Source organism: Nipponia nippon, unplaced genomic scaffold (genome assembly GCF_047370975.1).
Source record: "Nipponia nippon isolate SJK-2023a ecotype South Korea unplaced genomic scaffold, ASM4737097v1 scaffold_23, whole genome shotgun sequence".
Classification (NCBI taxonomy): Eukaryota; Metazoa; Chordata; class Aves; order Pelecaniformes; family Threskiornithidae; genus Nipponia; species Nipponia nippon.
Genome location: NW_028262340.1, coordinates 887,780 through 901,292, shown reverse-complemented (window position 1 = coordinate 901,292; position 13,513 = coordinate 887,780). Strand labels below are relative to the sequence as shown.

The 13,513-nt window shown below is 54.9% G+C and overlaps 1 protein-coding gene across 11 annotated transcripts in view; it reads left to right on the top strand.

The window, feature by feature from the left end:
- SCMH1 (Scm polycomb group protein homolog 1) overlaps window positions 1-13,141 on the top strand; it is a 74,915-nt gene extending 61,774 nt beyond the window's left edge. For 8 of the 11 annotated variants that reach the window (XM_087760541.1, XM_087760547.1, XM_087760542.1 and 5 more), the window contains 4 exons: window positions 1,087-1,218; window positions 7,736-7,939; window positions 9,110-9,252; window positions 11,110-13,141. In XM_087760541.1, the coding sequence (XP_087616667.1) occupies window positions 1,087-1,218; window positions 7,736-7,939; window positions 9,110-9,252; window positions 11,110-11,235 (605 nt within the window). In that variant the 3' untranslated portion in view covers window positions 11,236-13,141. The remainder of the gene's footprint in view (window positions 1-1,086; window positions 1,219-7,735; window positions 7,940-9,109; window positions 9,253-11,109) is intronic. The other 3 variants (XM_087760540.1, XM_087760544.1, XM_087760545.1) reach the window with 3 other exon arrangements.
- The last annotated feature ends 372 nt before the right edge of the window (window positions 13,142-13,513 follow it).

Genomic DNA, 13,513 nt, shown 5'->3' with positions numbered 1-13,513 from the left:
ATACTTTTCTCTACCTTTGTATGTCTCTTTAGTCAACCAAATCGTGACCGTCTGATGCTTCCCACCCATCTGCACCTTCATTTCTTTGTTTGGCGTGATGCATCTCCCTTGGTGTCCGGTCCCAGTCGTTCCCCGCCGTATTTCTGTCACCCCTCCAGCACCCGTTCCTGCCCTGCACCAGCAGTTGGGGCTGCTCCCTGCTGTTGTCCAGCTCCCAGCGTTGTCTGCACGCATTTCACCCCTCTCTCCCCGCACGCCTCGAACGCTGCAGGCTCACACGTCGCCCGTGCGCAGGGCAGCTGGAAGGGGCCAGCCAGGAGCGCTGGCGGCCCGCATGGGCAAGCGGCGGCTGGTGGGTGACCTCTTCATTGCTTCTCAGTTGACCATGCCCCATCCAGATGGGGCATGGCCTGCACCCACTGTGTCGCCTGCCTGGCTGCTGTTCCTGTCCGTGTTAGCGCTTCCATTCTCTGTGTTCATCCACCCACTGACACTTTGTGTGCAGCCTTTAGCTGTCTGCAAAGAGCCGTCTCGCAGCCCAGCCTGATGTCTCATCTGCCGTGTACAATTTGGAGAACCCCATCGTTGGGAAGCATTTGGAGAAGAGCAGCAGCGACAGCTGGGGCGCTTGAGGGATCCATTTGGGGAAAGATTGAAAATTTGAGTACGATTTAATCAAGCACTGTGTATGGCACAGAGTGTTTGCAAATCATCCGAGGGTTGTTTGCTAATCGTCCAAGGGTTACGTGCGTCTGAAAAGTGAAGAGTGGGGAGGAGCAGGAATCGTGCCGGATGAGCCTAGGGGTAGAACAAGGAGAAATGGAATTTAGTCAATCAGACGTGATATTTGGGGTGAAATACGGCAAAACGTGGCTAAGATTCTTCGTTAGGTTTCTCGCCACCCTTTTTCTCTGATAAAACTTGCAAAGCAAAATATAAAATGTTAAGCACTGACAGATGTGCTGGATTGCCATTTTAACAGGCTGTTACCAGGCTGGCGATGCATGTGAGTCTCAGGTGACGCTGGCAAGACTGAATTTCCCAGAATGTCTCCACTCCTAAATAGGGCTTGTTCTCTTTTCCTAGACAGAAGCAGTTCGTTAGACGGCACTCTGCAGGGACCAGGCCGGGGTACAAAGCGATATTCCCAAGATTCCCCTCCATACAGTGCTCCTCTCTCCCCCAAGTTACCAAAGAATGACCGTCACCCTTTGGAAGGTGAGCACAGCGTCTCTTCCCAAAGCTGGCTGTTTATAGCAACTTGTAACGGATACAGCAGGATTAGATTTGCCGTGCCAAATCGGGCCGTGGGTTTAGGAAGCCTGCTTTGCTTTGTCTCTGGCATGGGTCGGTGCTTGGCGTGTCAGAGAGAAGTGAAGAAACCGCTCTGTGCCAAGGCAGGTTCCCCAAGCAGTTGTGTAAGGCGTGTGGAACGCAGGGAGAATTCCTTCTAACCCTGATAGTCATCATCTAATACCCTATAATCTGGGATTTAATTACCCGTATTTTAGCTTCCATTGCTATGCGTGGTATTAACTGTCATAAAACTGCCCAGTTGCTTCAGTCAATCTTCCCCCAAATTTTTCCATGATGGTTTACTGCAGTGTATTGTACAGATGCTGATGTGCAGCTGTACGGCCAGGAACCTGCTGCCCTTTCCCAGGATCCCATCTTGTTCCTCACAGTCCTCCCTAAACAGCAGGGAGGGTCTGACTAGCATGTGCTCCACCAGCTAAACCGGATCAAATCACATCCCGCAGCACTGCTGCTTCCCGCAGCCTCCGTCGGCTAACGCTGGTGCAGACGTGCTGTGCCATGTTCTCAAAAGCAATTGCAGAAATGTCCTCTTTGGTATGTGGTCCATAGGTGTCCCTTGCATGTGCCGGTGGGAGATGTCCAGGGGGTCCAGGTAGCTGGAGGACTGCCCGAGCCTGAGCAGGACTCTTCAAAAAATACGCTTCCACCTTCCCTTTTGTTTTGAACTGCAAACACTCCATAATGCAGACTGGAGATTCAACCTTACTGAAGCCTTTTAATTAACTGATGGTGAAATCTGCCAAGGTCTTAGTCTCAATTCTTTCTAATACGTCCCTGAAAAAGTGCTAGAGACTCTTGACTGGGCTCATAGTTCAGTGGCTTTGTGCTCTGTTGCTGTCCCTTTAGAATCACCATTTCCCTGGTTCTTGTGGAGTTTCCCGGGTTGATCCTGATTTGAGGGTGCACAGCCTCCCATGCAGGAAGATCTGCCGGGGAGGGTTAGGTTGGGCATTAGGAAAAGGTTCTTCACCCAGAGGGTGGTGGAGCACTGGAACAGGCTCCCCTGGGAGGCAGTCACGGCACCAAGCCCGACAATACTCAAGAAGCATTTGGACAACGCCCTCAGACACATGGCGTGATTTTTGGGGTTGTCCTATGCAGGGACGGGAGTTGGACTCGATGATCCTTGTGGGTCCCTTCCAACTCAGGACATCCTATGATTCTGTAATTCTGTGCGCTGTGGTGTGATTTTAGTCTCCATCCATCGCTGTGCCTTGTGCTCTTCAGGATTACTGACCACGTATCTAAGCACAGCTGATCTGAACTTGCACCCTTGGTGGGCAGTTTCTAGTGGCCTTAGCATCTACATTGATTAAAACTGTAGGTTTGTCATATAGCTGAAGCGAAGAGTAGGGTGACGTGTGGGACTGTCTCATCTATTCCAGCATATTGACAAGTCAAAAATTGTTCCCTGAGACCCAGTCTGATTCTCACCTCTAGGTACACGTCCTTGCTGCTCTCCTTGACATTCTCCTCTAATGCATCAACCACTGCACTTAGGTAACCATTAGCAAAGCCTGTCAGCTCCTCCTCTGCCCGCAGGTGGAACGTGCAGTTTTTCACCTGTTCTTGAAGCACGGTGGTGGGCTCTAAAGATTAAGGTGCCTTGGTTAGGTGGTGAGTATCGTACGCTCTCTATATTGTCCGTGAAGACAGAAGGCTTCCATAATGGGAAATTCCAAGGAGGAACCTATGTTAGGTCATCTACAAGACTGATTCTTAGTCTACTTCGAAGTCTTAGTTTACTAAGTCTTAGTCTACTAGTTATCTCTTGAGCTTTGAATGGAACGTGCCATCTGGATGCCCAGAGTACGCCAGGGTCTTCTGTAGAAGTAAAGACAAGTGGGCAGAAAGCGTGCCTTCGCGTGAGAGTGATGATCCTGTTGGTGTGTGCACTTCTGCAGCAACTTGGTCTTGGGCTGTTCTTGGTCCAAGCAGGGTGTCGTGGTTTAACCCCAGCCGGCAGCTGAGCCCCACGCAGCCGCTCGCTCACTCCCCCCAGGTGGGATGGGGGAGAGAATCGGAAGAGTAAAAGTATGAAAACTCATGGGCTGAGATAAAGACAGTTTAAGAGGTAAAGCAAAAGCCACGCGCACGCAAGCAAAGCAAAGCAAGGAATTCATTCCCTGCTTCCCACGGGCAGGCAGGTGCTCAGCCATCCCCAGGAAAGCAGGGCTCCATCACGCGTAACGGTGACTTGGGAAGGCAAACGCCATCACTCCGAACGTCCCCCCCTTCCTTCTTCTTCCCCCAGTTTCTATAGTGGCCATGACGCCATAGGGTATGGAATAGCCCTTGGGCCAGCCTGGGTCAGCCCCCCTGGCTGTGCCCCCTCCCAGCTCCGTGTGCACCCGACAGAGCACGAGAAGCTGAAAAGTCCTTGACCAGTGTGAACAGTACTCCGCAACAACCAAAACATCAGTGTGTTATCACCATTATTCTCATCCTAAATCCAAAACACAGCACTCTACCAGCTACTAAGAAGAAAATTAACTCTGTCCCAGCTGAAACCAGGACACAGGGTGTACAGGGCAGGCAGAAATGAGGTGCAGTTCCAAATTCCATCTAGAAATTCATTTTTATCCCACAGCTAAAAGCCTATTCATCCTCCTCCACCATGAAATTTAAGTACAAGCAGGAATATTTGCATTTCGGAGGGTATATTTTAAGAATATGAGCCTGAAATACTCAGGTATTGAATATTTCTCGAGCAAAGAGGTACATCTTCTCATGGTGATGAACTCCCCCAGCAGAGCGTGTTCTGGCTTCAGCAGCATGACAGACAGCAGTACCTGAGCGGTTCCCAGTTTGCCAAATTGAAAGCAGTGAGCAGCAGTGGGAAGTCTTCATTCATCGTGCCTTTGGCAAGAAGTCAGAAAGATGAGGAGGGGATCTCACGTCTTTACATTGTTTTTCCTTTTGCATCCAGTGGCATTTATGTAGCTTTTTGCTAAAAAGCTGCAGTTCCAGCACAGTGGGGACCTGCTTTTCAAAGACTATCACTCGTTGGAAACAGTGGGTGTTTAGTAGTTGTGCAAATCAGATTTATGCTTGTGGCCAAACTCCATGTTTTAGCAGCAAAACGACACTCTTGAATCTATAGCACTATTTGTTTAATTAAACTTTAATTATCTGCTCCCTGCCTCGCCACCACTAATTTTCCTACAATGCTGCAAATGTAAGCCTTTATTTAATACTGGCAGTTTGTATAAGAAAATCTGCCTAAGAATTAACCACCTCTTCCTCACTCCGAAGCTAGTTATCGAGGGCGAAAGGATTCTGGATAGCGTATTTGCCTGAATGCAGTCTTGTCCTGCCACTTGCAGAAGCGTGGTGTCTTCTGCTACAGATGATTCACAGTAATCATTCCTCTCTTGCCTTGTTTCCCTCTCCCCTTTCTGGAGGTATCGTTCATCTGAGCAGTTCTCTGTGTGTTTGTATTTTTCCAAAAATCCTAAATCTCTCTTGCATTGACCCTACCAAGAAGCCTCCAGCTCTGCTGCGGTATTTACGGCACGACCAAGCACTCACCAGTCCGGAGATGGGTAATCTGAGGGTGAACGTGCAGCTTCAGTTCCACCTCTTCAGCAAAGCAAAGTAGTGCTCCCTGCTTGCATGGCCTCATCCTCTTCGGAGGTATGATCATAAGCACGTGTGAGAACACGATCACATATTTGAAGAATGCATCACAGTGCACTTACATCAGAGTAACGACAGTGTGTTAATTGTTGAGTTAAATATTTTCTAAGGGTGAGTTTTGGATTCTTAGCATTGCACCGACATGAACCTGTGCACGTGGTCTCCCAGCCTCCCAAGCTGTAGTCTTCGCTAGCTGAGCCCAGAAACTCCTTCTGCTGACACAAATCCCCTCTGTGGGAGCTCTGGGGTCTTCACGAGCAGTTAGGCACACACGTTTGCCTGACCCAGCACATCTGGGGCGAGCAGCCCAGGGCCTCCTGGCGAGTTGAGGCTGTGCGACGCCTCACAGAGGGTGCTGGGTTGCCTTGGAGGATGGAGATGTGCAGCACAGACCCATTCCCATGCCTGCAGCCGCTGTCCTGTTGCAGAGCATCCGGAGCAGTGCAGAGGGCTGTGCCCGCTGACCCCTGAGTCAGATGTCACCCTTTTGTGCAGGTATTTAATGGGAAGTGGCTTGGGTTTTAAGCAAAACTGTCCTGTTGGAGAGGAAACCAAAGGCAGTTGCTATGAAGAAGCTACTATAAAGTGCCACTGGTGTAAGTCACATCCACTGTGTAGGTCTGTCTGGGCCCAGGCCAGGGCATCTCCATCCACCCCTGGGCCAGGGCAGCCAGCCCAGTGCAGGGCTGGCATCCAGTCTGGTGCTGAAATGGGATGGTGGGAAAGCGGTGCGGGAGCGAAGGAGGTGTCCAAAGTTACTCAGGAACAGCCATGAGTCACAAAACCTCCTTTTATGCATAGAGAGCAGGTGAAAACACATCTACTCATGTGCGAAGCTAGTGACATGGAGGCCAGCACAGGGCGCTGGGGCAGTCACGGTCTTCACATCAGCGCTGTTTCTACGTGAGATTTTAAGGATGCGCTGCTGGTTTCTGAGAGCGTCCCAGAGACCTCAAAGCAAAGACAGACAGAAATGCCTCACGTGCAGAGTAACAAAGCCCACGAGATGGAGGGTTGCGGTTACGCAGGCGGTAACCTCACTTCTGCCTCCCTGAATTGCCAAACAGCTGGGCAGGAGGGATGTTTCTGTTCTGTAGCCTTATGAGATGAAGCCAGGGGAGGCATGAGCTGGCTGCCTCCAGCTGAACTCACCTCTGAGATCTCTGCTCAGACACAGGCAGCAGAAGCACTGAAACCAGAGGATCCCAGTTCACAGAATAGTCCTATAGTTCACAGAAACCGGATAAAACAACATGCCTCCAAGAGAGATTGTTGGGGCCTCACCTCTGCAACACTCAGGTGCTGCTTCAGGCTCTGGCAGGCTGCATCTCCATCTTCATGGCAGCATCAGCTTAGCAGGAAGGTTTGGGAAGATCTCAACAGCTTTTGGGTCTCACGGGCTGCGGTACCGACTCTGTGCCCTCACCACCATCCCAGTTCAGCACAGCCTCACTGCTGCTCCTGTTGTCTGGGAAGTCCCAGGGAAGAAGCCCAGGGCCTGGCTGGGGCAAATGCTCAGGTTTCTTCATCCTTGTCACCTACTGTGGTGCTTGAATGGCAGCAGCTCAGGGCTGTGAGCTGGTCTCAGGGGCTCTACGGACGCTGGTAGAGGAGCTCCAGCTCCCAGCCAGATGCGGTGGCCCAGCCTAGAGTGCACAGGCAATACCCCTCGTTGTAGGAGCTGCTTTCCTCTTTGGCTGTGCAAACTCGCCAGGTATTTCATAATAATGACCGCAGGTATTTGAGGATGACTCGTGAGGCATCAGGTCCACCTGGTGTGAGACTAGGTTGTGTGTGCTGTAGTAAAATCTACAAACACGTGGTTCTAGGATGAAGCTGTCGCAGTATAACAGCAAAGGGAGATCTTGCTGGCTCAGCCAATACCATATCTCGCCCTGGATAGTTTCCTCAGCCCCTCCGTCCTAATACTGCCTCCGACAGCTGCAAATTAAATGTGTTTTTGGAAGAGAAGGTGAGGAAGCCAGTCTCGCAGCGGAACCCCTGCCCAGGGAGAGCCCTCTGCCCTGTCCCTCCTGCGCGTCTCCCAGCAAAGGGTGCTGGCCACCGACTGGGTTAGGCAGTGAAAAAAGGCCCAGCAGGAGGTGAGGAGGGGCGAGCAGCTGGTCACTGGCACCTTGCTTTCGGGGCTGGAGCATCAGCACGGGGTGAGAGCGTTGCCGGGCTGTGACAGTGCAGCCGGGCTGCTCAGAGGAGCCTGCTGCTCCCTCCGGCTCTGCACGCACGCTGCTGTCTGGGCTACGGCGTGTCTTGCTAAATACCCCCACGGGCCCGACCGCCGGCTCCGTTACCTTGCACGCTAATGCTGGTTATGTGCAGCGCTTGACCCCGAGTCTCGGGGAGCCTCCTCTCCCCGCTCAGGGCTGGTGTGTCTGTCCTGTGTCCGTTGGCATCCAGAACGGGCAGCCCCCCGCCGCGGTGGCCCACTGCCACAGAAGGGCCCCTGGAAGCAGTAAGGACACGGGACCGCAAGCCAGAGCTGGTGGTGGCATTAACAGAGCAGCTGTTGCTCCAGTCTGGGTACCAACCATTACCACGGCTAACTGGTTGGACTGGCATTTGCCAGGCAAACACCGGGCTGCGGTGCTTTAGCAGTGCCTGTTTTAATGTCTGTGCTTTCGAGGAGACCACCGACACGGTGGTTCGACCCCGCAGCCGCGCGCGAGCGCTGCCTTTGCTGCGGTTCTGCTTTCTGCTGCCGAGCGGTAACTTCGGGCTGCGTGGCGTTCGGGTGCACTGACTGCAGCTTGGTGCGTTCCAGGTGAAACCTTTGTTCTGGGAGATGGCCTCCCAGGGCCCTTGGAGCCTCGCCTGGACCCCATGGACTCTGCCTTGAACTCTGTCAATTCATCCAGCCACAGCAGGAGCTCCAGAGACTATCGCCTGCAAGGATACAGGCACCTGCACCAACCCTCTAGCCTCACCCAGGGCAGTACCTCTGCCTTGCGTAGGCTTAGCTCTGGGGGTAAGAGAGTTAAGAAGCCAGCCCTCCGATTGTAAATTTGGCAATAAAGGGCTTTTCTAACTCCAGTTTCACCTTTCTAACTTCAGCAAGTACCAGAGACTGGCTTCTGCACTGTTAAACAGGTAGTCTGTTAGGTTGAACGGTAGCTCTAGAGACGTGGCAGATGGGCGGGTGGAAACGCGGCGAGGCGACGCTGGCAGGGTCGCTCCTTCGCGCGGTGCCTAGGTGGGAGCCGGAGGTCAGTGGACGGGAAGGAGGAGGCAGGAGCGGAATTTGCGAGCACGAGCAGGGGGCTGTCAAAGCGATAAATGGGCGTCTGAGTCCGTCAGGATGGAGCGGGAGCGGCCAGGGAGTCGAGAGCTGCCCGGCGAGGCTGGGAGCGGGGGCGGGTGGCCGGGGGACGGTGGATGCGCGAGTGGCACTTGTCTGTACAGAGGAATAGAGGCAGCAGAGCTGTTCATTGCAGTGAATCGGCACGTGTCAGATCCAGGTGTTGGCAAAAAAAATGGTAATTGTAGCTGCACGGCATCAATAAAAGCCTCTAAAAATGCCTTGATCCGTCTGCCTCCCCCCGCTTCTGTGTGAGCAGGCAGAGAGCTGGAACACCAGGCTGTGCCGATGCCGGCACGTTGGGAGCGGGACTTTGTTAGCTCGGGCAGTGCTTCAGGACTACAGGATTTCGCATGTGGGCTCAGTCTGTCAGAAAACGCAGCCGATGAAAACATAAAGCAGCTTTGCTGTGTTAAACTGGCTAAAGGCGGTGTTTGGAGCGGGGGAGCGAGGGGAGGAACGGCGCGTGGGGAGAGAATTGGGAATGGAGGATTGTTTTCTGCAAAGGTGGGAGCCGTCAGTAGATGGGCAAGGAAGAGTGGGAATGGGGGGACCAAGCTCAGCTGAAGGGGGGCAAGGGGAGATTGGGGGTTAGAGTGAGGAACAGGGCTCGGCACAGAAGGCTGCCCTGAAAAGTAAGGCCTAAGGAGAGAGAGTAAGGCTTCGCTGCTAGACCTGTGCCGCAGGAGTCTCTGGGGCACAGCTGGGACGTGCCCTTCACATTGGCTCTGCCGTGGCATTGAGAGAAGAGACTGAACGGTAGATAAGGGTGAATAACTGCTGGAGCGATGCTGCGGGGATACCCGGCGTAACGGCTGCTCTCTGGCAATTCCCCCCCAGGTTCAGAGAGATACCTCGGCTCTCGAGACGTCTCACGGCTGAGCAGCCGCGACCCCTCGTCCTGGACGGTGGAGGAGGTGATGCAGTTCATACGAGAAGCGGATCCACAGCTGGGACCCCACGCTGACCTCTTTCGAAAACATGTAAGCATGTCTGTATATGTTGTGTATGTGTGTGCACGCGTATGTACATATTATATATGGGAGGGGGCGGATCGTCACACAGGGAAAATCTAGGAGTCAGAAGAACGGCAGCACTTTGCACCAGCTGGAGTTTTGGGTGAAGAAAAACATCCTCATAAATCCTGCTCGTATCGTGTTCAGGCTTGGGATCCTCTTTCTCAGAAGTCGTCGAGGGGAAGCCATCGCAGACGTTAAAGCTCCAAGCACCACTGCCTTTGTGCGTGCGGAGAGCTCAGCTCTTAGCTGGATTTGAACCCTAGCGCTGAAAACACAAAACCTTGTTTGTCCTGGAGTCTTAATATTCACCTCGTAGCAAATTTCTCCTGGCAAGAAACATGTTCCAAGTGGAATTCATTGAGTGCGTTGCTGCTAAACTCCCCCGTTTCCTATAAAAACGGGTCTCCTAAGGCGCTGGTTCTTGTGCATGTCGTTAAGTGTAAAATAGCTGCAGACACACAGCATGGAGTTCCTACAATTAAAGCTACAAAAATTTTGGCAGCTCCATGGCCTGATTCCTGCCAGACAGTTCGTCTTCCCTCTGCCTTTTGATTCAGCCCATGTTATACCTGGCGGTGCTCATGAAGTCAGAAGAGCGGTAGGAGAAAACGCCCATCTTCCCCAGGGAGGAGAGGCGGATGGGACGCTGCTTGCTCTGTGCTGGGCTGCGACAACACTCTCTTTTCTTTTTTTTTTTTTTTTTTTTTTAATTAGTTCTATTTTAGGACTGCCAGTAATTGAAAAATGTTTTGTTTTAATTATGCAAGAGAGTGCTCACCTCTGCTAAGGGATGAAAGCCCCCCGTAGTGGCAGTCCTGAAGGAAGAACTTTGCTTTCACCTGAAGAAGGGAACAGCGCAACAAACACGGTCCTGGAGATTACGGGAGACCTTACCAAGTGTGAGACCTAACTGAGCGTCGACGTAGGACAGGATTTTCTGTTGCTAGAGGCTGTGATTTTTCTTTTTCACTTGTAAGTCCATTAACATTTTCTTCATGGAAACCTGCCCACTGCAAAGCTCTGGGCCAAGCCTGGACCAGGTCAAGGAAAGGAGGGCTGCAAGGGACTGGAAAACTTCCACTCGCAGATGCTAAGTGCAAAGCTCTCCTCTGGTTATTTCGAGCTTCATGGGCCCTCCCCTCCTGAGCCTCAGTGAGGGACACATCTGGCTCAGCTGTAGGGCATCGGATGCTTCTGAAAGCTGTGGTGTTGGAATCAGCCCTGCTGGAGATGAGATGCTCCGCCGTTGCTCTGCCAGCTGCTGGGACTTCGCTTACAACCCCAGCAATTTGCTCACAGTGGCAGTCTCTTTGGGCTGGCAGACTGTGGTTCCTTGCCTCCTTCTTCAACCTTGACTTCAGGGCTGCGTGTGTTGTGGTAGGACTGCTGCCAGGGCCGGCGCATCCCCTCCCGGGCTGTTTCCCCTGCAGTGGGATGACGATGCCCTTGAGTGAGAGACTGCTCCCCTGCACTGCTGCTGCCTCGGTCGTTCCCCTGTCAGGGAAACCCCCCTCTTTTCCATCCTCCCCGCCTCCATTCAGGATTTGCTGACCAGCTGGACGTGGCTCCTGGGCGTTTATCACCCAGCAGATTTCCCACCGCCAGGCGGGGATCCGAGGCTGAGCCCCCGTGCTGCAGGCGGGGCGGGATGCCTGCGCTGGGATGCTGCAGTTACGTGCAACCCACCTCCGCTGCCGAGCGCTGCTCTCGCGCCCAGCCGTGCTGCTTCAGCCGCCGTCATTTTGGGCACGGCCTGGCTCCGCGGGCAGGGTTAGGGCTTGCAGGTGTAGTCACAAGCGCTGTTGTTTCCCCTCCTTGCAGGAGATCGACGGGAAAGCCCTGCTCTTGCTGCGGAGTGACATGATGATGAAGTACATGGGGCTGAAGCTGGGGCCAGCCCTGAAGCTCACTTACCACATTGACAAGCTAAAGCAAGGCAAGTTCTGAGAGGACGCTTGGCAGGACGGATCCTGGAAGCTCCGCTCCTGGCCATCCATACCCGCGCTCGCCTGCCGACAGGTACGCATGCACACACACCCATTTACGCCGCAGACGGACACCTCGCCAACACCCCGGCCCCGCTGCAGGGGTCCAGCCACCCGCCCGCCCCTGCGCCAGTTGGCCCCGGGGCTTCGCACCGGACTGGAGTCGTGGGCATCCTGTTGGAAGCGGAGGGTCTCTCCCTGCTGCCCAGCCAGTGGTTCTCTGCAGGCTCCCGGTCCTGCTTCCCTGGGATGGCAGAGCCCGTGGGGACTGGGCGCTCATGCCGGCTCCTCGCCCTCGCACTGCGGCTCGTGCGCTCCCGGCCTCGCTGCTCGGGGTGGCCCTCAGCCCCCAGCCCCTCCGAGGGGCGGTGGGCCAGGGGGGCTGGAGGCTTTGCGCTTCGCCGGGCAGGCGGCGTCCCCGGCTCCCGCTTGGCCCCCACAGCACCGCGGCGAGCTCAGAGCTGTGACTGCCCCTGTCCCCGTCTTCCACGCCTGGGGGGAGCCCGGCCGCCCGGCCTGGGGGCCGCTCGCCTCCCGAGCTCTGCCTGCCCCTCAGCTCCCGGCCTTCCTCCAGCTGGGGACGCCGGTCCAGGGATGGAGGCCTTCGTATTTATTTCTGACTGGAGAGGCCGTGCGGCGGCACGCGGTGCTGCCCAGGGGCATGGAGCTGCGGGAGAGCCGAGGAGCGTGGCTGGGTCTGGCGTGCCCGTGGCAAGGACGGGCCTGGGTCGGCGTTGGAGGCTGGCTGGATGCTGCAGGACTCAACTGATCCTTCTCTCTTTTTTTTTTTTTTGAGTTTTTTTTTTTTTAGTTGTTTTTTTTAAATAAGGAGTTATCTGTTTAAAATGATGAAATGATTTTTCTACCTGTTGTTGAACTTGCAACTCTTGGAGCTTTTTAGCCAGAGCTGCAAAGGTTCGTCTTCCCAGGGGCCCGCCCGGTCCTCTGGTGTTTCTGTCCGTCCCAGCTCAGCGTGTGCGAGAGGGTGTTGGGTCTGGCAAGTCCGAGGATCCCAGAGCGGTGACCTGTCCTCGCGTTGCTCTTCCTGCGAGGGCTTTGCCCTGCCTGGCAGCACCTGTTTGTTTCAGACAGTCTAATGTATTTATTTTTGATGGCACTTGAGCGGTAACCTGCTGTCCCAGACACGTTACTGCAGCTGCAAGAGGAGCACCGGAGCGGAGGCCACCCAGCGCTGCCGCCGCCGCCCCTGGGCAGGGGCTGCCAGGCTCGGGGCTGCCTGTGGGGACGGGGGCTGGAGCATCTCCTGCCCCGAGCCGGGGACGGGCGGACGGGGAGCAGCGCGGCGGGGGCGAGGGCTGGCCCAGGCGTGTGCCCACGCATGCACCCACAGCGCTCCCGCGCACGCTTCCGTTCTGCACCGACCGAAGGGCTGGGACGGGGATCTCCACTGCAGGCACTTCTTTCCCCTCTCTTCGGCTCACCCTCTGTGCATCCAGAGCAACGTCTCGCACCCTCGTCCCTGCCAACCTCGAGGGCCCCGGCCAGCAGCAGGAAGGGCCCCCGTGGTGAACAACCCTCCAGTCCTTGCACTGGGCCAGGTTTACCCCTAAGGGGAAAAGTTAAAAAACAAAAAAAATACCCCAAACCCCAAAGTAATAAAAAGGCTTTTTGTTGTACAGCAAAGTCTGTGCTGCAGTCGCTGCTGCTGCACCGGTGTGGCCGGAGGGAGGTGGGGCTCCGGCCACTCGCGGAGCCCCGGCGCTCACAGCATCGGCCCCGGACGCCCCTCGTTTTTACCTGACGCTGATCCCGCTGCAGACAGGTCCCCGTGCGGGGTCAGCCAGTGCTTTCCTCTGCACTTATTTTACGTTGATTTGTTTATAAATAAAAGGATAACTAAGTTCCTCCCTGCTGGTTGTGTGTGCACTGATGGGAGCGCTTGGCTGGGCCCCGGCAGTGTCTCCCACGGGCGCCCGCAGGGAGCGGGGTGTTGCTTCAGGACAGGCGAACCCCTGGCTGCTCCTGCCCCGCTCCTCCGGTGCCGTTTGTGGGAGAGCTGGGCCAGACCCGCGCTGAGAAAAACGAAACGACACAAGTGATCTGGCGATGCGACGAACAAGGGCTGGTTAGTGCCGACAGCGAGGCGCTGGCTTCTGCCCCATCTCTGCTCAGCCCCCCGACACCCCCGAGGCTCCCGCTCTTTGCAGCGCTGCCTCTCAAAAGCCGCACGCCTTAGTTGGGCCCGTCCGAAGCCGCCGTTCGCTGCTCTCTGGGATGTT